At 36.9% G+C, this 22,752-nt stretch overlaps 1 protein-coding gene and 1 long non-coding RNA gene across 6 annotated transcripts in view; one reads left to right on the forward strand and one right to left on the reverse strand.

Moving 5' to 3' along the window:
• LOC105468044 (par-3 family cell polarity regulator beta) overlaps positions 1-22,752 on the forward strand; it is a 1,086,746-nt gene that overhangs the window by 697,397 nt on the left and 366,597 nt on the right. For all 5 annotated transcript variants that reach the window (XM_071073272.1, XM_071073273.1, XM_011717972.3 and 2 more), the window contains one exon: positions 6,228-6,272. In XM_071073272.1, coding sequence (XP_070929373.1) covers positions 6,228-6,272 — 45 coding nt within the window. The remainder of the gene's footprint in view (positions 1-6,227; positions 6,273-22,752) is intronic.
• On the reverse strand, positions 4,013-21,809 carry LOC139357196 (uncharacterized). The gene is made up of 4 exons (XR_011609991.1): positions 21,771-21,809; positions 17,681-17,822; positions 9,840-9,936; positions 4,013-4,258 (listed from the first exon to the last, which is right to left on the reverse strand). It is a non-coding gene; the product is annotated as an uncharacterized lncRNA (long non-coding RNA).

Below are 22,752 nucleotides of genomic sequence, written 5' to 3' on the forward strand. Positions count from 1 at the left end.
TATAAGAACATATGAAAAGTATTGGATTTTCACAACTTTCAATTTAAGGCTTTCTGAGGTTCATGGAGAAAGAAAAGGAATTTAAAAGAGATCACCAAAGAGTTGTGAATATATGGATAGCTGGATAATGATGAGGGGAATGGGCCTTCCTTTTTTACCCTATGTAACATTTTTTATCCTATGGCTGAGGGATGCATTATGATATTGGAAGAAAATTTCAGCTGCAGAGTTCTGATTAGCTTACTGTCAGAGCTGCAGCACATTCGAGATGCAGCACAGTGCTTTTGGGAAAGCTTGCTAAGATAAATGAGATAAATGTTTGCACCATGATCTTCTACTAATTCCCTAGCCCCCTTTTCAGCAAAAGCCTTGCTGTGTGTGTGTGTGTGTGTGTGTGTTTGTGTGTATGTGTGTGTTTCAAGAGATGGAAGAATTTTTTAACACATGAAAACTCACAGTGCTGAAAACTCAAAAAGTCTTCCTAAGCAGAATCATTATGCCAAATTGTCATTGACATATGAAAACACTATAGATTAATGCAGTAATAGTTCATGGTTGCTCAGGAAGAAACTTAATTTACAATTTGAAATGGGTTTGCATTCCTTAGAAATTCTAGAAATCAATCAGTGGTACAGAAATTGATCTGCTAAAGGAGAGGAAAATTGATTTTTAATATTGGCAACTACATCAATTTTTTTAAGTTCTGAAGGAACAACTCTTGAAAACAAATTTATTAACTGTTAAGGGATTACTTGATATTTAGTTTCCTAGCAAACTATCCAAAGAGAAGTATTTATAGCCTCATTAGAAGATGTATTTTTATTGTGCCAAACATCAACTTCAAAATTGCAGTCTCTATTATTTCAAAGATATGGAAATCAAAAATTAAATGAAATGGAGTTATCTATATAAGACTACCATTGCATCCTATTTTAGAGTGATACTTTGCCTCAAAGTATCTCAATATGAATAGTGAGAATCTGAACACATTTGCATATTCCCCATTCGTGATATAGTGTTGGCATTCTAAAAAAGAATAACTGTAGCTGACGGCAATTCTTATCTGAAGAGATTTGTGCATGATAGCAATACACCATCTTCTGTCAGCATAAGAAGAGCATCTGGGGCCCATTAACTCACCAAATCTGCCACTGTTCTGCAAATTTTTATTAAGCAAGTGTAGTTCCTAATAGTCACTTACGTTATAGAATGCGTATCAAATGCTATCAATAAGCAAGGGGATTGTTTTCCTCCAGTGAGAATGCATTTGAAGTGTATAAGAAAGCTTGACAAAATAATAAAACACTTTAAGTGATCACTATATTAATATAAATGTATCCTACTGGGAAGCCAATGTGTGTAAGTATTATGTGCACTTTGATGTTTGCCACTAACTAGTTCTCAGAGTGCCATCTTTTTCATAGACTTTTCCCCTTGTATTTTCTTTCTCTCAATTCTAATGATGAACTGGTTGAAATTAAGTGAAAAGACACAGACTGTTTATTTATGCTTTTTTAAAAGATGCCATTGATACTGGGCAGTTCTAATTAGCTTCAAAGGCTTACAACCAGGAGAACTACAAACATAGGCCATCAGGCTGCTATGTTTCTCAAACAAGTCTTCCTGAATCAGAGAACACACCAGAAAATTAACAGTCTTCCCAGCCAAAGAGTGTCCTCTTTATTAAGTACCTTATGATAATTAGGTAAAATAATGTACATCAATCTTGAATTGAATATGAGGAAGCATGAAGTTAGTGTAGAAATCCTAATATCTAAATAAATCTGAAGAAAGATCAAGAGGAGGCAGTCCATGGTACCCTCTAAGTATGTAATAATGGTTATAATAAAATAACAGTTATAAAAATATTTATGAATTGCAGCTTCAGAAACCTGAGCATTTCATTGGTATCTCTTCAATTATTATAATATCCATTTAAGATAATCAAGAGCAAGTAGTACCAGTCTTTGGGTAAAACTGAAGGATAAGAAAGGCAATGAAATAACCTGTAAACACAAATACTTTTTTCAAAAGAAAGAAGAAAGAAAAGGAGAAAAAATTCTGTCATCAGAACTAGAACAAGAAACTTAAGACTCTTGCTCCATCAGCACTCTCTTACTCAATGTTTTGAATTAATACTTTACCGTTTTGGAATCAAAGACCTTTCCCACACCAGGCCCATTTATTTTTCAATCTCTTGTAAATAAGTCCTTTGTTTAAAATGACACACCTGTCGTATTTCATATCGCTACCATTCCAATCACTGTGCTAAATATTATGCAGTGAAACTACTAGACTTAAGCTTCAGCCCCAAGAGATAATTTTAATAGTAGCTCTAAGGTAATGTGAGTTATAAAGGAAGTTGGGTATTAATTATAACACTTGCCATTTAAAAAAAAAAAAACAACTTGGTGGCATGTGTAATTTTACCTCATTTTCTCATTTGCTACTGTTATTTAAATTACTTCCCAGCACTAAGCATGTGTATAAAAGATGATTGTTCCAAATTTAACCTTTTAAATAAAATGTATTCTATCAATTAAGTCATTACGGTTCCCTCTCTTTTCCATTATGTTTATTCATTTATCTTCTGTCCTAAAGATAGACATCTGTGTCAGTGAATATTTCGGAGAAAGGCCTCTAATTTTTATGCCTATCACCCATTTGGATTTTCTACAATGTTTTTCAAATAGTTTATATTAGTGTTCGAGATAATTTCAAATTGTCAATTAAAATAATGATAAGTATAAGAAATAATAAATATTATTCAGCCAAAAAGTTAAGAAGATAATTTGTTAAGCCTAATATGGCCAGGGAATTTGCAAGTACTTAAATCAGCTTAGATTTTTTTTAAAAAGATAAAAACAAAACAACAAAAGCCTTACCTTTGTATGAATCCCTTCTTCTGAATGACTATACATAATAAAACCATACAGTCTACTGTACTTTCATTGCCTGTCTTCCACTGCAGAATGATTCAGGAGCCAGGTAAACTGCTAGGTCATATCTGTTGCGGTTGGGGAAATGATCCATACAATAACAATGTGAAAGCACCTAGTGCCCTGCTGAAGCATAGTATGCTCTCGATTATTTTCTCTCTTTAGTTCTTTATAATCCTGAGCAAATTAAATCACAAACCCCACAACTGTCATCAAATACACCACCTTTACCACTCTCACAACTTCCATTTCTCAAATGTTTTCATTTATTGAGAATTATGTGTCTGGAACTAGGCAAAGTGCTTTTGTACATTGTTTCTCATTTAGTTCCCACAACTCTCTGTGTGCTGTTTGTACTGTTTTTTTCCCCCATTTCTCATATGGGGAAACTAAAGCTAAAAAAGAGCTTAGTGGCCGGGCGCAGTGGCTCACACCTGTAATCCCGGCACTTTGGGGGGCCAAAGCAGGTGGATCACCTGAGGTCAGGAGTTTGAGACCAGCCTGACCAACATGGAGAAACCCTGTGTCTACTAAAAATACAAAATTAGCCAGGCATGGTGGCACGTGCCTGTAATCCCAGCTACTCAGGAGGCTGAGGCAGAAGAATCGATTGAACTCAGAAAGTGGAGGTTGCAGTGAGCCGAGATCGTGCCATTGCACTTCAACCTGGGCAACAAGAGCGAAACTCTGTCTCAAAAAAAAAAAAAAGAGCTTAGTAACTTGCCTGGTAATGCTGGCATTCAACCCACATCTGTCTGATTACTAGCTATGATGTTAGTCTGACTTTCTATTTTGTTTCTCATTGGTGATGACAGTAGTCCATATTTATTAAGCACTTACTCTGTGGTCTTCTAAGTACCTTGCATATATTTGCACATGTAATCATCACCACATACCTGTGGGGTAAGCAATATCTTCTTATGATGAGACTGAGGCCACAGAAAGTTAAAATGATTTGCACAAAACTGTTGTTTCCAAACAAGGATTCCGATTCAGAAAGATGATTTCTCATTTGTAGAATGAGAATGGATATTTTAGCTTGAACCCATCAGAATCATCAATTTCAAAACATGTTAAACAAAATTATAGCTAACATTTATTAAGATTGATCACCACAGAAAGATAACTATTAATAGCATATATTCAAATAAAGAGAGTAGTTTTTTAGCATATAGTTAGTTGTGTTGTCTTCTATTCCAGGTTTCTCAGGTAGTGACTCTTCTGTGACTCTTACCACAAGTGTAACGAATGGAGTGGTGAAGAGTGCCATATTTAAGTTCAGGCTTCTCCATTTATGAGGCATATGTCAGTTTCTTTATCTGTAACATAAAGATAGTAATAATAATACTTTCCAGGTCGTTGTGAGAATTGAATGAATGAACAGATACAAAGTGCATAGCATAAAACCTGTATATTACAAGTACTCAGTAAATATTAGTTGCTAAGGTTATTTTTAATCATTACCATTGTTTTCTAATATTTTTCTACTTACAGTGTAAATTGATTCTATGTAAGTGCTTTTTAGGTCTGAGAAAAACAGAATTTGGCTCACAAGTGGTGCCTTATAAATACTTACCTCCCAACTGGAAATAAAACAAAAAGTCTAACAATATTTTTAGGCAGTTGGGAACAGAATAATCACAGATATGTAGTGTTTTTATCTGGAAAATACAGAAATCGCTTAGAAAAGAAGGGCCAGGTGGGAGTGGGAAGATTATGTATAGTAACTGGGTCAATTAAGACTGAATGTTGTGGGCAGAGAAAAAAAGGGACATGTTACCCTGAGATCAATCTAGTGTTAGGCAAAATGGAAGAGATTCTTCTCATTAGCAAATTTCCCCTCACCTGGCTTCAACCCTTGAAACCAGAGTTTTATGTACTAACATAGACAGTGGCACATGATAATGAACAGCTTTTGTTGAAAGTGATAATCTATGCAGAGAGGCCTAAGGATTAAGAACTTTGCATCTATGTTCATGAAGGATATGGGTTAGCAGTTTTCATATCATGTAGTTTTCCTGATATTGGTATCAGGGTAACACTAACCTCATAGAATGGCCTGGGAAATCCTCTCTCTTTCTAATACATTTTCTGTAGAATTGGTCTTATTTATTTCTTAAATGTTTGGTAGAATTCACCAGTGAAGCCATCTGGGCCTAGAGTTTTGTTTGTGGGGAAGTTTTACGTCTAAACACATTTTTTTCCCCAAAAAATTACTATAGGGCTACCCATACTATCTAATTCTTCCTATATGAGCTTCAGTAATTGTGTCTTTTAAAAATGAATCCATTTCATCAGAGCTCTGTTAATCTAGAGTTAGTTTTTCCCCACTGTTGAGGCAAGACCCTTCTTCACATTCGAATGGATGCCCTTCAGTTATGAAGTTTTCCACTCTGGCTGTTGGAAATAGGCACTATTCCCAGCCCTATGTGAACTTCACATGCTGTTCCTTTTCCAGTTTGGAATGGTTCTTTGCCGACTCTTGGGGTAATTTTCTTACACACATGTGATCATCAGTATTCAACTAAATATATGAAGAGATTTTTCTGAAGATAGTATTGCTCTTTCCTCTCTGGTTCTCTGCTCTGCAACCTCTGTCTTCTTTGGCTTCCTGGGATGGCCAGCACCATGTCCTCAAGCTGGGGCCATCACTGGGTTCTGCTTGGGTGTTGTCTTTCCTGCACAGCTGCCTGGAGGCTTTCTTCGGAGAATAAGCTGGGGCAATTGTGGAGTTCACGTCCTTTGTATTCCATCTCTTGGGGTCACTGCATTTTGTTGCCTAATGTCTAATCTGTTGAATGCCATTGTTTCTTGTTTTGTCTAGTTTTTAAAATTGTTTCGGGGAGGATTACAAATCTGTTCCCTTTTACTCTATTTTGACTAGATACAGAAGTCTAATTCTTAAGTATTTAATATACACACAGACACAAACACATGTATTGCTGTTATACTGAAAAAATTTTATTATATTGTATACATCTCTGGGTCTATGAATTTGGTTTCTCCTGTTGTAAACATGGAAGCAACGACCCAGTTAAAATAAAGAAGATAAAGAGAAAATGAAGTTATATTCATAAAAGATCCAATAAACATACTTATTCATAGCTGTCTTCAAGATATCTACCAATAAAAGTGAGGTACCCCAGGGTAGGCTGGAAGAAAAAATGTTTCTCAAATCTCTGCCAGTAAAATTTTTAACTTATTATGAATCTATATTAATTTACTGTTTAAAAATTGTCTGATTTACAAGCCAGTCTGATCCTTGTCTCTTTCATTTCTTCTCCTCAGTGCCAGATGAAAGCAAAGTTCACTCATTGGCTGGACACAAATCGGGTAAGAAATTCCTTGTAACTGACTATATTCCCCTTCCTGGAAATCACTGGCTGTGTTTTAGTAGCAGTTGGAACCTGTTTCTATCCACTAGTCGCTGAAAGGCTTTCTAATTAATACAGGAGATGTCTCTGACTTCCACAAAGATGAATTATTGCTTGGCTGTGTGCATAGTGCCATAATGTATGCTGACTCAGAATGTTTGGGAGCGAAGAATAAAGATTTCCAAAAATATATATATAAAACCAAAAATCTTAAATCTGTACTCCAGCTGAACACTTAAAAACAATTGCAAGAAAACCCAAGAAAGTTCAAGACTCTTTCCCATGATGACTTTCATATTTAAGTGGTAGGAAAAAAGATTCCAGAATAAGAAAGATATGGTCATTTTTTTCTCCTCAAAAAAAAGAATAGGATTTTTTTCTTTTTTTTTTCTGCCTGTCATCAAAATGGATTGTTCCAGGGATGTATGCGTTATTTTTCTTTAGAGACATGAATGAGCTCCCTAAATATTCTCTAGAAAGTCCACAAAAATTTCTAAGCGTCTCTTAGGTCTTTATCATGTGTGAGTTACCTTCACTCCTAAAATCCAAGCTGTTTCTTCATGGCCAAGTAGACTGCCTCCTACTCCTTTTGCCTTCCTCCATGATCATTTATTCACATTAGTTGAAAATGTTTAAAGCTACTAAGCTAGCAAATAGTGGAGTAATCCCTTTCCTCTAGGGGCACATTATTTTGGAGGAGAAAATGTCCATTTTGCTCGTAGCATTGCCCCTCCAAACAACAGAAGGATTATGATTTGCTAACATCACTCCGTTGGTGAAACAAAGAGTCTTTCCCATCACCAAGTGTCTCCTGTGTTTGTGTGCCAGTTATGTTTTCAGCAGTAAGTGGCCTTGTTGCCTCATTACCTCCATCATGTTCCAGGGCAAGATTATGATTTTTTTTCTTTCTTCTTTCTCCAGATTCTCTTGTGATAACAGCAGGGAAGGGCCGGTTCACAACTCTTAGATTTTTTTTCTTGCTTTCCCTAATAAAAAGCCTAAGAAGTTAGATCACTGTGAAAGAAGAGATTTCTGTGGGAGTGATAAATTGCCACATGCTGTTTGTTCCCAACATCCTCTTCCATTAAATTCTCTACTACTGGACATATTTTTAGGAGCTTCAGAAGGAAGTTATCATGACCAGGGAACCCCAAGAATAATCTATAATATCTTCATCTTAAATACATGCTACTGTTTGTAGTTCATATATATGTATATATATGTGTGTGTATATATAGATATCCACAAAATAATTCCTGAAGATGAAAAGTCTTTTCTGTGTGCTGGGATAGGCTTCAAGGCAAAAAGTTGAAGTCCTTTTCCTTTTCCGGAATGTTTATCAATTCGGTTTTTGAAAATGAGCAAATAATAAATTTTCTGGCTTTTTCCAGGAAATCAAATCTTATTCTAATCCTAATTGCCAAGCACACTGCTATTAGGTGGCAATTAAAAGTTTGTCACTCTTTTAAGATGAGAACTTTGTCATCTTTGTATATTGGCATAACATTTTATGTAAATTTCAATAATCTGTCTTTGCACAGTGTGATATAAAAATATTAATAAAGAACTATGCTAAGTGCAAAACTTGAAATAATAACCTTCCAAAAACTTTTTAGTCAAAAATGGCAGAATTTTAAAGCCGTCACACAGGTTCATTGCAAATTCCATATGGCAACTTCACTTTAGCTGATAGAAATAGTTCCAGCAGTCTTTATGTCACATGAACCACCCTGTTTAAATACATCTGATGTTTTAAAGAATATTTCTGTTACTAATGTACTGTTATTCCAACATGCACTATTCTTATATTTTTAAGTACTATTATAACATATCACTACTTCAGATTTCTCACTGGGCATCTGTAGAAATGCTGAAAAATAACCAGACACTTGATAACTTTGGAGCAAAAGTGGCCTGCGATGAAAAGGGCTAAACAATCACCGAAAATCATATACTTTAGAGTCACATTAAGTGAGAGCATCTTGTAAAACACTAGAAACGGTTCTGAGAAAGCACAAAGCAGCATTAGAGGAAAGTATTCAACTAAGGTTCAAAATTTATGTACTCTAAGAACATACCCTTCCCCATTTTTTGTTTTTTTGGCTTTTGTGTTTGAGACAGAATCTCTGTCACCCAGGCTGGAGTGCAATGGCATGATCACAGCTCACTGCAGCCTCGACTTCCCTGGCTCAGGTGATCCTTCCACCTCAGCCTCCCGGATAGCTGGGACCACAGGCGCATGCCACCATCCCCAGCTAATTATTTTTATTTTTTATTTTTTGTAGAAATGGGATTTTGCCATGTTGCCCAGGTTAGTGTCAAACTCTTCTGGGCTCAAGCAATCCACTCGCCTTAGCTTCCTGAAGTGCTGGGATTACAGGTATGAGCCACAGAGCCTGGCCACTCCCCCGATTTTTTACATTTCTTTCTTTTGGAAAATTAGTCTTGAATCATAATGATCCTCAGGAACTCATCCCTCACATAAAACGCAGTTCCCCTCTGTGCGTTGCATTTCCGTGAAGGGATGTCTCGTTGGGATTTGGTGGTGGTGGTGGTGGTGGCGGCGGCGGCAGCTGCAGCAGCAGAGGGATAAGGGTTCTCTTGATTGTAACAACCTCTTTCAGTTAGAAAGTCATTTTTTAAATTCATCTAAATTTACCTGTAGTCTCAGTCGGCTACAGGTCATCTGTGACCACTAAGCATGTTACCAGATCGTATTTTAACTTATAAATCTCTACTTACCTCACCATTGTTAAAAGGAATCACTTAAGTTCTTTTTGTTGCAGTATTGCCCCCTTTCCCAAATTCTTTCTTCAGATCTTCAGAATATTTAAGTTAAAATATGATTTTTTTTTTTTTTTTTTTTTGAGACAGAGTCCTGCTCTGTTGCCCAGGCTGGAGTGCAGTGGCGCAATCTCTACTCACTGCAACCTCTGCCTCCCAGGTTCAAGCAATTCTTCTGCCTCAGCCTCCTGAGTAGCTGAGATTACAGGCATGCGTGTGGTGCCTGGCTACTTTTTTTTTTTTTTTTTGTATTTTTTTATGCTAAGAAGAATCTCTCACTCTTTCTCTTTAGCTATAGAAATGTGAGCAGCTTTTATACTATCCAAGACCAACAGGAAGTTAAACAAATTAAATTGTGTATACTGACCTAAATCTGTCATCCAGCCTCTTATTCGAGACGACATTCAACATTTTAATAAATTCATCTGAGTTAAAATTTCTTGAGTCAGCTACTTAGTCTGTAAAGAGCCATTTCATGTCAAGTTCCATCTGTTGGTCTGGCTTGGGTCCCTCCCAAATTTGTGACAATATTTTTGGCACCCTTTTCTCGGCTTAATTTTTAAATCGTTGATACTTCAGAGCTCAGATCCAATCAAAGGCCCAGGTAAAATAAATCTTTCTAACATTTTTGGCCCAAAATGTAGTGTTCCCCTCACCCCTTCTGGAATTCTTCCAGTATTCTTGAGATTTCTCTGAGGACCTATTTCAGGGGTTTCCCCAAAAGGGCACTGCATCTCATTACCTTGGCAAGGAAGATAGCAGGATGGTTCTCCTGTTTCTGAGCTGGTAGAATCCTCCTCCACATATGAGAGATATTTAAGTCTATGGTATGGTAAGACCTGCCCAGAGAAGTTAGAAATAAAATACCCTTTGTTTGGTTCCTTGAAGAAAAATCACAAGTTTCATAGAGCCTTGAAAAACCAAAAATATCTTTAACCTCTTTCCTTGTTTCACTCATTGAACTCTGACAAAATTCAAATTCTAGCAATGGCTGGAGAAAAAACAGACAAAAAAACAGAAAAATGTATGTTTTTAACAATAAAACCATTTTTAAATGATTTAAATATTCTGAGGGAACATTAGGATCCAGAGAAAATGTCATCAAATTTAGCAAAGCTTTATTATTATTATTATGCTTTAATTTTGGTTAAACTCAGGGTCTTAACATATGTCGGAGAAGGAATTCTTATTTTCTTTCTGTCTACTAAAATGACACCTCAACCAATAGTTTAATGCTCCTTTACGTTCAGACAGAAAGGGCTTATAAATTTTACTTTTTTTAGTGTCTTCTTTTTTATTTTTTTATTTTTTGTTTTGATTTACTGCTTGGAACTGTTTTAATATGTATTGACTGTCTGCAGAGATCTTTGCTGACCCAGCTCTTTAAGATGATGCAGTACTGAAGAAAGCCGATGAGTTCTTCTTTATGAGCTCTGACATATTAATTAGCAAAATGGACTAAAAAGCTTGGCTATTTCTGTTTTAATTTCTTATATTCTCAAACACCTGTCCATATAGCTGTAAAACAGGCAAGTCTGTGAAAGTAATGGTTGGCAGCAAGTCCAGACCTTTTCTGAGACAACTTTATCAATTAATGAGCAAGTACTCATTAACAATCTAGGGGACTATTTCTATGTGCGGCCACTAAGTATGTTTGGTATCCTAACAGTTTGATGAAAAAACTGAAGCTCAGGGAATTTAAATACTTGATCTTGGCTGGGCACAGTGGCTCACGCCTGTAGTCCCAGCACTTTGAGAGGCCAAGGCAGGCGGATCATTCGAGGTCAGGAGTTTGAGACCAGCCTGTACAACATAGTGAAACCCCGTCTCTACTAAAAATACAAAAATTAGCTGGGCATGGGGGCCCACACCTGTGATCCCAGCTACTTGGGAGCCTGAGGCAAGAGAATCGCTTGAACCCACGAGGTGGAGGTTGCAGTGAGCCAAGATCACACCACTGTGCCCCAGCCTGGGCAACAGAGCACACAAAAAAATAAAAAATTAAAAATTAAAAAACTTGATCTCCAGCTGGTAACTAGTTTGGGGTAAGAATATGAACCCCAGTATTGTATGGTGGAGCTTATGCTTTGGGGCAATTTATATTTCACTAACATGTGCCTTATGCCCACATTCTAAAAACAGAGAATGCAGGAGTAAGACACAGCCCCTACATGACACACACATATCAAGATATCTGATACATCTTTACTTGCATTGTGTAAGCTCAGCCAGCTGAACCAGGACACAATAGCTATAATTTCTCTACCAAACTACTGTAGTTCTTGAGTATGAGAGGGACATCTAATCTGATCATTCTTGCCTTTGTTTCCCTACATGTATGTGTGCATGTGTACATGTATAGGAATGTGTGGGCCAAGTTGAGAGCTGTGTGAGAGAGAAGATGTGCATTAGATGTGTATGAATTATAGCAAAGGCACATGTGCAGGTAATGTGTATCCTTATAACAAAGGTCAAGAGTTTAGTATGCAAATTACTACTTCGGCAGGTCTTACATTTTGTTCTAAATGCAATGTGTATAAACATCAAATCTGTAGTGTTCAAATGTGGCCTAAGAAATTTCTAGATCCTTGCAAAAGAACAGAGCTTTTAAAACCATAGGGTGATTGGATAGTCACTTTAATTCAAGAGCAATGAGTTATTAAATGACATTTCATAAATTGTGTTGTCTTATTATTCCAGACTTTCATAGAATATTAAAATTGAAATGTGCATTTACATTTTGGAATGCCAGTTATGGTCACTTTAAAAATGTTTACATCTTTAAAAATTGCAATCAATTGGATTGCAAATTTTCATGAATTTTTATGGTTATTATTGATGCGGAGCTAAAATTTTCAAGTTAGCGGTTAGTGTACTTGAACTCTTTCTTTTCACATCGACTCATTAAGACATGACAGCATGGTTCTCTATTTGGACAAACATCTTTACTGGATGCTTTCTAAGCTTTTGTCATTTGTTATGTTGGATAAATATAGCTTTAGACACAAGAAATATATACATTTCTCACATGCTGCAGGCTTGGTTTATATTTCCATGGAATTCAGGAAGTTGTCATAAAGAACTTAGCAATATGTCTAGTGTTCTTCCTATACAAAGTTGATTGTGAAGCAACTCTGATATTTCCACATTTGCAAAAAAATTACTGAATAATGTGGTCTGTAAAATTCAGTGAATCAAACTGAATTAGAAACAAATATATCAGTCTTTTTAATAAAATTATTTACTCCTCAAATGTGGAGCTAGTTTATGCATCTCTAAAATTCATGAGTAAAAAAGAGGCAACGTATGTTTCCAAATCAAATTTCAAAATAAATAATTTTAGTTCCACTCATGTTTACTAAATGCCCACTCTGCAACAGATATTGTGTTAAGTACTGAGATACAAAGTAAAATAAGACATGTTCTCAGCCTTATACAATGTTTATAATGTGGTAGAGGAGAAAAAATACAAATGCCTAATTCAGTATTTGTTTGATACCCTCATGTTAAAGAGTTCAATGCAAAAACCTCACAGAGGAAATACTGCTTAATTCCATTTGGAATTGGGGATGGCTGTCAGGTTTCAGAAAGGATGTGCTTCCATAGCAGGATCTGAAAGCAAAATAGAAATTGGAGATATGGAAAAGGTCAATGAGCCAACACATTTCAGGCATCTGGAAAGTCCTGAGAACATGAAACATCATGGTATATTTAAGAAACTTTAAGCAGTTCAGTGTGGCAGCAGTACAAAGGGAAAGTGACGAGATATCAAGTTGAGCCAAGTAGGCAAAGATTAGACCATACAGACTCCCACCAAATGAAAAAGTGCCATTTTATCCCATAGGCTCAGATAATCTAAGATTAAAGAAAAGAGGTCACTTTTATATTCTAGCAATATCAATCTTTTGACTGTAGGAACCTGAAGGGACGCCCCCCCTCCCCCCGCTCCCCGCCAAAAAAAAAGGAGAGAGAGACTAATAGTCCAGGTAAGAGATGATGTTGGCATAAGTGTCAGTGATTAGCAATGGAAGGGGAAAGAAAAGTAAGAAATATTTAGGCAAGAAAGTTTTGAGTATTTTTTTTAAGTTAAACTTAATGGGTAAGTAAAAAAGGGTATCCAACTTGATTGTCATTGTACTTGTCACTTATCGCTACAACTATGCTGCATAATAAAACCAACAGGAAACATTTATTTCTTGATCACATATCTCCAGGTATACTGGAATTTGCTGATATCTCCAGTATTTGGGTTTAGCTCCAACTTTCAGGTTAGGACCAGCTTTTCTGCAGGTGTTGACCAGCGATTTCCTGCAGCATTTACTTCTTGATAACAAGAGTGAGAAGATAGAGAGAGGGTAGATAGACACTTAAGAGTGAAGTGTATTAACACAAAGGCTGTGGCCGCCCCTCACCGCCCCCCTGCCCGCCCCCCGCCCCCCCACACAAAGGAGGCCACAGAGTTGATGGAACTGATGGAGGAAATGCTGGGACTATGGGTCAGTGCTGACACATCCATGGCTATACGCTTGGTCTTCTTGGCCTTGGCTGGGCTGGTGGATGGGAAGCCAATATGGATCACCTTGTGGATGGGTGCAAAGAAACCAAATTTGGGCAGGCACTGGAAGTACCTGGGGAAGCAGGAGAGACTCACAGTGCTGTCATGGCCCCACAGCCTGGAGCCTCCCCTGCCTCCTCTGCCTCTTCAGAGCCCAGCAGAAAGAGAGAGAGAGAAGCCTCCTTGGGGTTCCATTACCTACACTCCAAGATGGAAATCATTCAGGTGGATAGATGATGAAGGTAGTAGACGGCAAGGATGACTGAGAGTAGAAGGAAGAGTGACAGGTTAGCATGAGCTGTGCAGGAGCAAGATTCCATGAGCAAAGTGCAGAAAGTGAAAATGAGGAAAAAGGACCAAGTTGGATCTCTTTCTCACCCTGACCTCCGTGATATGGGTGTGAGAAGCTTCAATTGAGAAAGGTGCTGAGAAAGTATAATTCATAGTGGAGAATTGAGGTGGTTTGAAAGAAGAGGTTGGGTTGAAAATGAACAGCATTTTGTCAACCATGGAAGGATAGTTGGACTCGAGAAGGCAAGGTGGAAGACTCTAGGATGAGGGGAGAAGTAGGACAGCAAGTCACACTGGAAGATACACAGAGTGGTATCATAAGGCCAACAGCACAGGAAAGAGCAGGTGACCGGGTCTTGTGTCTTGGAAGTGACTGAGATCAGCAGTAGTGATGGGGTTGCGTAGATGGCAACTTTTTTGGTGAATAAAGAAAAAACTTGGGTCAGTTCAGACTCGGTGGCCTAGATGAATTATTTCTTTAAAGATTTCCTGTGTCCGACGAATGAGGAGATCAAGAATTTCCAGAAGGAAATGGTCCCAGGTTTACAGAAGGTTTGAAAAGATGCCTTATTTCCACTAGGAATGGGAGGTACAACAAGCATAGATGATCTTTCTAGAAACTTAACATCAAGAGAAAGGAGAGAGATATGTCTAGAGAAGATAAGAAAAGTTGTTTTTATTGTTCTATTTTATCTTATTAATGAGAAACACTGAATCATGTTTATAGAATGAGAGAAAAGAGATATTCGTAAGGAGAAGATGGATTGGGAAAGAAGCAATTGTTTAAGGAACTGGTTTAAGAGTGTAGTTTTGTAGTAGTTGGCCTTGGCAAGGATGAGCATTGGGTGTAGGGAAGGTGGTAGGGGTGCCTGTGTTATAGGTAAATTTATAGGCGGAGGAGTGGGAATTAAAGATGTTAATGGTTAACCGTGCACGGTGGATCACGCCTGTAATCCCAGCACTTTGGGAAGTCAAGGCAAACGATCATTTGGGGTCAGGAGTTCCAGACCAGCCTGGCCAACATGGTGAAACTGCATCTCTACTAAAAATACAAAAATTAGCTGAATGTGGTGGCAGGCACCTGTAATCGCAGCTACTTGGGAGGCTGAGGCAAGAGAATCGCTTGAACCTGGGAGGCAGAGGTTGCACTGAGCCAGGATCATACCATAGCACTCCAGCCTGGGTGACAAGAGCAAAACGCTGTCTCAAAACAAACAAACAAACAAACAAAAAAGTTAATGGTCTCAATTTTCTAGATGATGTCAGATCTATATATAATTACATTATAGGGTTGATAACAGGCTGCCAAAGAAAAGAAGAAACGCTATAGATAATAAGTAACCCATGTTGGGGTATGTTTAAGTCACTGAAGCAAAATTGGATGGAAAACTACGAAAAAAGCTATGTTTCACACACACGTACCCATACACATTCATACACATCCACACACACTATAGTCAAGGGTCTGGTTGTGGATGAACTACAGTTGCTTCCTAAAGTAAAATGTTTCTTATCATTTCGGATTATATTTCCAATTCTCTACTTATAGTGAAATTACAGAATACAAGGATTAAATGTAGTATTATATGTCTCTATTACAACCAGACTACTTGAAAGAGTACACTGAGGCCCTGAGAGAGGAAGTGAACCTCATCAGAGGCCCAGCTGTTGAGCAACAGATCCCAGGCTCCGATCCATTGACTTCTATTTCTGCAGTCTCATACTTGGTACCATGAGCTACCAGTTTTGCCTGATTTAATAACCTAAACCATCATTAAAATCCCCCAAATTTCCCCATACTCAGCGTGAATAATAGAAAGATTTGTTTGGCATAGCACTGATAATTTTTCTTTTAAGCTTTTTCTGTTAAAACCTACCAGAATTTAATAAGTTTCTACATATAAAGAATCTTTATTTTGTTCAAAATTTGTATATACTTTGTAAGTCTATAGTTGCTACTCATTATACTTTTTAGCTTTATTATTGTGTTTTCTTTCTTTTTAACATAAATGCACAGGAGAAATTATTTCTGAGCTCTGATGGAATATATTGATATGGCGTATTTTGGTATATATTTGTCTGCTTTGACCTCATATATTGATATTTACATTACAGAATTCTCAGTAGCAAAACTCTTCATTATCCTATCTTTCTCATTATTCATAATTTGACAGTTTATCCTTGGAGATAAAATTTACTCTGCTTCAGTGTGCATTGATTTAGAAAGTTTATAGTTTCTAAAATTTGTTGAATTGTTTGAATAAATGAAAAATAATTTTATAAAGAGAAGAGGGTATTTTTATATACATCAGATACTTCTAATATGGCTGATCTCTCAAACTTCACTCTCCATGGGTAATATATGTCTTATATATTTAGAAAACAGTGGTTTAGAAGTGACAATTCTAATTGTGCTTCTAAATGCCAGAGTGATCATCTGAGTTAAAAAATGTTATTAAGCGATTACATAAAGATTGATAAATCCAAAGTGAATGTTTGACATCAAAACTTTACTGTAGGCTGAGCTATCTACACCCAACTTAGGATCAGCTCTGCAGCTGGAGAGGAACAAGAGTAGGAGCCACACAAAGCAGTAACGAACTTAAAAATTACACTAAAATGCCATAATCAGAATTTCATTGTATGAATTTGGATGTACCATGGGTAGAAATAAATCACATTCTTGAAAACATAATGACGGAATAATAACTGAATTTTAACCTACAATTTTAACATTAATTCTATCTTTTTTCCTTTATATTTGGCTGTAGGCTACCATCAGTACACTTTTTGCAATGAGAATATTCTAATAAAATCATCAGAGTCTATACCTAGTAGCTTTACATAATAGCAGGCCCTTACGAAGGATAGATTTGGAAACAGCTAGAAAGATTTTCAGTCCCCACCTAATTATTTTAGAAAGATTTACATGGAAACTTGGAATTTAAAATTGCTCTTCTAAAGAAAGATATTTTATGTGTAAATTAGTTATAGAGAAACTTAAAAAAAAATCTGAGATGCTCTGATTCCAGTGACCAAGGGAGATTATAAGCTACCTACTTGCAAGACCTTTCATTTTAAACATCTTTGGAAAATCTAGTCTGCCAGTGTTCACTGAATGGCTGTCTAGCCATTCTAGCAATGTTTTAAATCTTAAGATTTTTCAAGTAAATCTAAGCTGATACGTAATATTGGAAGTACACATTAAAAACTCAACCTGGGAAATCTGAAGGTGAACTCTTACATAATGGACCTCCCAGTCTATGTTGAATAATGTATATCAAGCTGAAATTTTATTTTTAAAATCTGATAAAGTTATAATATTGCCAACTAACATTGACAAATATTTTAGGATGTATTGATTTTCATAATATTGCTGTTACTTCATGTAAGATGAAGGGTGTGTAGGTGTACGCCTTTCAAACATGAATCGAATACTGTTTACTAGAGGTAAGAGGAAGCCTTAAAAGACATGTATTTCAAGAAGAGTGTTGCCTCCTCACAAAGCACTCTTTTGTTCCTACATCGAGGCTCCAGTAATGTGATGAATTTCAGTATTATTAACCAGTTATACCAATGCTTCCATCACCTTGTCATGACCTGCCCTTCTAGCCTTGTCTTTTGCCACCATCACCCTCTATCTACAGGTTCCCAACTCCCCGCTACTCACAGTTACTCTCTAATCATATTTAGCCCTTTCATGCCTCGGAGCCCCAGTTGAACTCTTGAAGACACACCTCCCAGAGAAACCTTCCCCTGCTTTCTCAGGCAGCCTCTCTCTTGATGCCCAGTATTGTTTAACTTCTAGTGACTCTAGGTTCCGTTCTTTCATACTTTTCTTGCCTTGACTCACACTTCTACTCCAGAGCCTGTCAGTTCCTGTAAGAGATAGGGAGAAAAACAGTTTTTTCTATTCTCACACATACAACACAGAATACTAAGCACAGCGCAGAATGCTTCAATTCTGGTCACCAAAATGTGTATGGTTTTCCCCCGCACACACTCACCAGTTCTCCAGTGGACAGCAACTCAGTGTCCTATAATTCAATTCAATTCTGACACTGTCTACCTGACAATAGAGTCAGATCCTACAGATTAAGCTCTTAGTTCCACAAGCCTGTCCCATTCAAAGCCAGTCCCAAGTCCTAAGCTGTGACTCAGCCTCTGACCAGCTGTCATTCACAGCTTCCATGACTCTCCTCAGGTTCAATTAATACTCTAGAGTAGCTCACAGAACTCAGGTAAATGATTTACTTAGGCTTATTTATTATAAAGAGCATTGCAAAGGATACAGACGAAGGACGGGATGGAAGAGATGAATAGAGCAAGGTTGTGGGAAGGTTCTAGGAGCTTTCATGCGCTCTCTGGGTGCACCACCCTCCACGCATCTCCGTGTGTTCAGCAGTCTAGGAGCTTTCCAAACCCTGTCCTCTTGGGTTATTACGGAGGCTTCCTTGAGTAGTTAGGATTGATTACATTATTGGTCCTTGGTTAGCAACTCAACTTTCAGCCCTTTTTCTCTCTCTGGGGCTTAGAGGGTAGGACTGAAAGTTCCAACCCTCTAGTCACTTCATTGATTCCCTTGGCAGGCAGCCCCAAATCCTGAGGCTCTTCAAGAGCTCTTGTTCATCAGTCATCTTACTAACATTTAAAGATACGTCACTTTGGAGATTCCAAGGGTTTTAGGAGCTGAGTGTCAGGAAATGAGAAGAAACCCAAATATATATTTTATATTACATATCACAGGCTCAAAGATCCCTCTCAGGCTGTTTTTTTTTTAATCTCCTTTGGTCAGTAGTCATGGCTCCCTTATATTATTAATATTCCCCAAATCCACCTTTTTTCATATAGAAAGGAAAACTCTGTTATCTATTGCATAGAGGAGGGCAACCAATGATAAACTCATTTAGTAAGCTAATATTTATTGAACATGTACCGTATACCAGGCTCTTTGCCAGCTACTACAAATACAAAGTGGTGTAGAATATGGATTCTACCCCGAAGTTTCTCACAGTTTAGTAGCAACGATAGGAATACAAGCAGTGGCAATACCATGTGCTTATGTATAAATGCAAATGCATAGAAAAAGTAACAATGGTTATCTTTATTGAGGAGGAAGATTAGGGTTGGGGGTCAAAGGGACCTTCTGCTTTATCTGTAGTGTTTGAGTTTTACATTCAGACTATATTTAATGTACTATTTAGGTAACAATTTATGGATTAAAAAATAACATTTTTAAACATAAACCATCACATACAAAACCTAGTAATAGAAATATTGTACAAATGGAAGGATTCAGCATGGGGACTGGCAAAGATTTTGGGCAGAAGAACCACAGGAAAAGGGAGTTTCTAGTTTCTGGGAAGGAGATGAAAGGCTGAATCCCTGAGTCACACTGGAAACCTGTTTGGGCCTATTTGCAGCACAGAAGTATTTTGGAAGAAAAGAGAATGGAGAAAGGCTTAACCATGAGACGTGTCATTTATGGGTTGCTGGAAAAGAAAAAAAACCCATAAGGAAAAACGTAATTAGGGAATATTAAACCCCCTTGTCAATTTTTGGTATCCTAGAGGGCAAAAACTTAGTCCTAGTAATTTATGTAATAAGGTACCCATGCAATGCCATGTACAAAAAGTCCTTTTTTAGAGGCCCACAATGCCTAACTGTATCCAATAAAAACAGACTTATAATTAGGGGGTTAATGAAGAATATGTGAAATGAAAGAGAAAACTTAAAGGAACCTAGATTACTTCTCCTTGCTAAAATAAGCAAATTCAAAATCATTCCCACTCTACTGATAATTAGAAACCGCATGCCCCTGCAAAACAGCTTACAGATTCCACCCCATCAAAAGAGAGCAAAGCCATTCAAAGTTACCTTTTGAACGAAAACCCTTTTATTAACCAATCAGTTTTTTTAAAAAGTGCATACCTTTTTAAACCAAGCAAACCAAACCACAACTGCAAAAGAAAAAAAAAGAAAGACAGTTTGGTTTTAGTTTTGTAAAATACCATGGCATGCCCTCAGTGAGCTGTGAGAGATATTTAGAAATACTGGCATCAAACTGGTGATGGAGACATTTTACTGCTGCACTAACAGGCCTCACAGAAAATACTACTGTAGGTTGATTTAGTAGTCTGGTGGCCCATACCCTATTTTAAATGGTTTATATGAGCAAACACTCTTTATTTTGAAAAATTACATATTTAAATTAATGTACATTAGTAAAAGTCTGTTTTTTCACTTACAGCACTGTTACATGTTTTTTGCAAATAAAATTTTTGTGCCAAAACTGTGAGTTATTTTTAAGGAAATAAGAATACAAAATGCTGTATGAAAATGGCAGAGTATTATAAAGTGGTAACACAAATTGTTGAGGTTTGAAAAACACTGATTAATTCTGTAAGCTTCTATCAGCATTTCCGTAGTTTCTATCATGCTTCTTTACAAAGTTCAGGGAATCTTAGTTTGAGCAAAGGGCTCTACCAAGACCTTCAGGATACATAACAATGACCTACACCTTGGGTCCCTTTTCCTGTCCGTAGTCAAATGCCTTCATTTCTGGTTGAACAGTTTCTTCTTCCATGCAAGAAATGTACAAAGCTTCACCTTTTACTAACTATAAACTTCTCTCAATCAAGTCTAACTTGAGTTATATTTTCAAATATAGTCCCCCAACAGTCCATTTCATTGGAGAGGGAAACGTGACAGAGGCAATGGTACACTTCCATGTGGGCCTGGAAAGCCTTGCCAGATGCAGTCAGCTTTGACTTTTTCCTTTCTTAAGCCCTGACATTTACCAGCAGGAAATCAGGTTGATCCCATGAGAATACATCCCAAAGCCTCACTTGCTACCCTTTCCCAAGCCACCATCACCTGGAGAGCTTCAGTGAGGAGAACTCTCCTCAGGCCTTTGCAGATGCATTCCGTCTGCCCAGAATGATCTTCCGCTCTGTATGGCTAATTCACTCTGATTCAATTCTCAGGTCAAATGTTCTTTCTTCAAAGATAATTTAAAACTATCTAAAATAGTCACCCAACAAGAAGCCAATTTCTCTCACCTTACTATTTACTTCCTTATAGAGCTAATCACAGTCTGTAGTAAGTGTGAGTACATTTATTGATGTATGCAACCTACTGTCTGTTTCCCCTACCTCCAGAAGTGAGCTTCATGAAGGCAGAGACTTTGTATCACCAGTTCCAAGAGCAGTGTATGGCACACTGCAGGCATCTTTTACGTAGTACTTGCTAAATCTTTTTTCTTGATTTGTCTTTTTGCGTATTTTTGCTCTCAAACTTTCTGTATCCTTAAGCTTTATGTGTATGTCTTGTCCTAATAAATAGCTGAATTTTGTTTTGAAGTTCACTGTGACAACCTGAATTGTAACTGGGGTTTAACACATTTACATTTATTGCAATTACTGGCATATTTAGATTTATGTTTTATTTTCAGTTTTATATTTGGACCTCTTTTTAATGACCTTTTTTTCCTCTCGTCATTTTAGGCTGAATTGCTTTTTAATCCCATTTTTTTCCTGATAATGATTTGAAAATTATACACTACATTTTTGTCGTGCATACCTAACAAAATCTAAAATTAGTCTGTATCTAATCCTTCTCCCAAACAATACAAGGAACGGAGAACCCTTTAGCTTTCCTTACCCACTTCCAATTTTTATATGATTTCCATTTTGTTTTCTTTCTTATTTTTTTGGTCCCACAAATTACATATTAATTTCAATGTTTTATGCATTCCATATTTGTTCAGACTTACCCAAGTATTTACCAATTTCTTAACTCGCCATTCTCTTTGAATCTCTACCTTACCTCTTAGGTCTTTTTCCTCCTTCTGAAGTATGCCTTCCAGACATTCTTTAATGCTAGTCTAATTATGACACTGTTTTGTTTATTAGAACATGTATTTTCCTTGGCAACTAGTTTTTGTTGGATATATGATGTTAGACTCATAGCACATTGGAGATCTTCTTCTATTGTCTTATGGTTTCTGCTCTGAAAAGTCAACCATCAGTCTAATTGTCTTCTCTTTACCTTTGATAAGTCTTTTACCTCTGGTTACTTTTAAATTCTCTTTGTCCTTGATGTTCACTTTCACTACAGTCTAGGTTTTGGTGTAGATTTCTTTATATTATCCTTCTTGGTATATGGTATGACTCCTATGGCTTTATATTAATTTTTTTATCACTTCTGGGATGTTATGGCTGTCACTATGCCTCTTGCTCATTCTGTCTTCTGTTTGTGGAATTCTTACTATTTAGTAAAATGATTTTTAGGCCATACCCTCTCAACCATGTGTGTTAAATCCTTTTTGATATTTTTCTGTCTCCTTGACTCTGCACTCTATTCTGAGTACAAGTTAAGTATCTCTTATCTAAAATGCTGGAGACCAGAAATGCTTTGGATTTCAAATTTTTCTGGATTTTGGAATATTTGCATATACATAATGAGATATTTTGGGGATGGGACCCAAGTCTAGACATAAAGTTCATTTACATTTAATATATATATTGTACACATAGGCTGAAGATAATTTTAGATAATATTTTTACTAATTTGTGCATAAAACAAAGTTTGTGTGCATTGAACCATTAGAAAGCAAAAGTGTCACTATCTCAGCCACCCATGTAGTCAGTCTGTGGTTGTTTGGCATCACCATCATTCCCAACTCTGAATTTATATGCTACCATTAGGCAATCATTTTTTATACTTACACACATGAGTAGTTAATGACAAAAAATAGGAATACCATTAATACAGTGAAAAATAATGTGTTCAGGTAAAAAAGCAGCGC

The sequence above is a fragment of the Macaca nemestrina genome, chromosome 11 (genome assembly GCF_043159975.1).
Source record: "Macaca nemestrina isolate mMacNem1 chromosome 11, mMacNem.hap1, whole genome shotgun sequence".
NCBI lineage: Eukaryota > Metazoa > Chordata > Mammalia > Primates > Cercopithecidae > Macaca > Macaca nemestrina.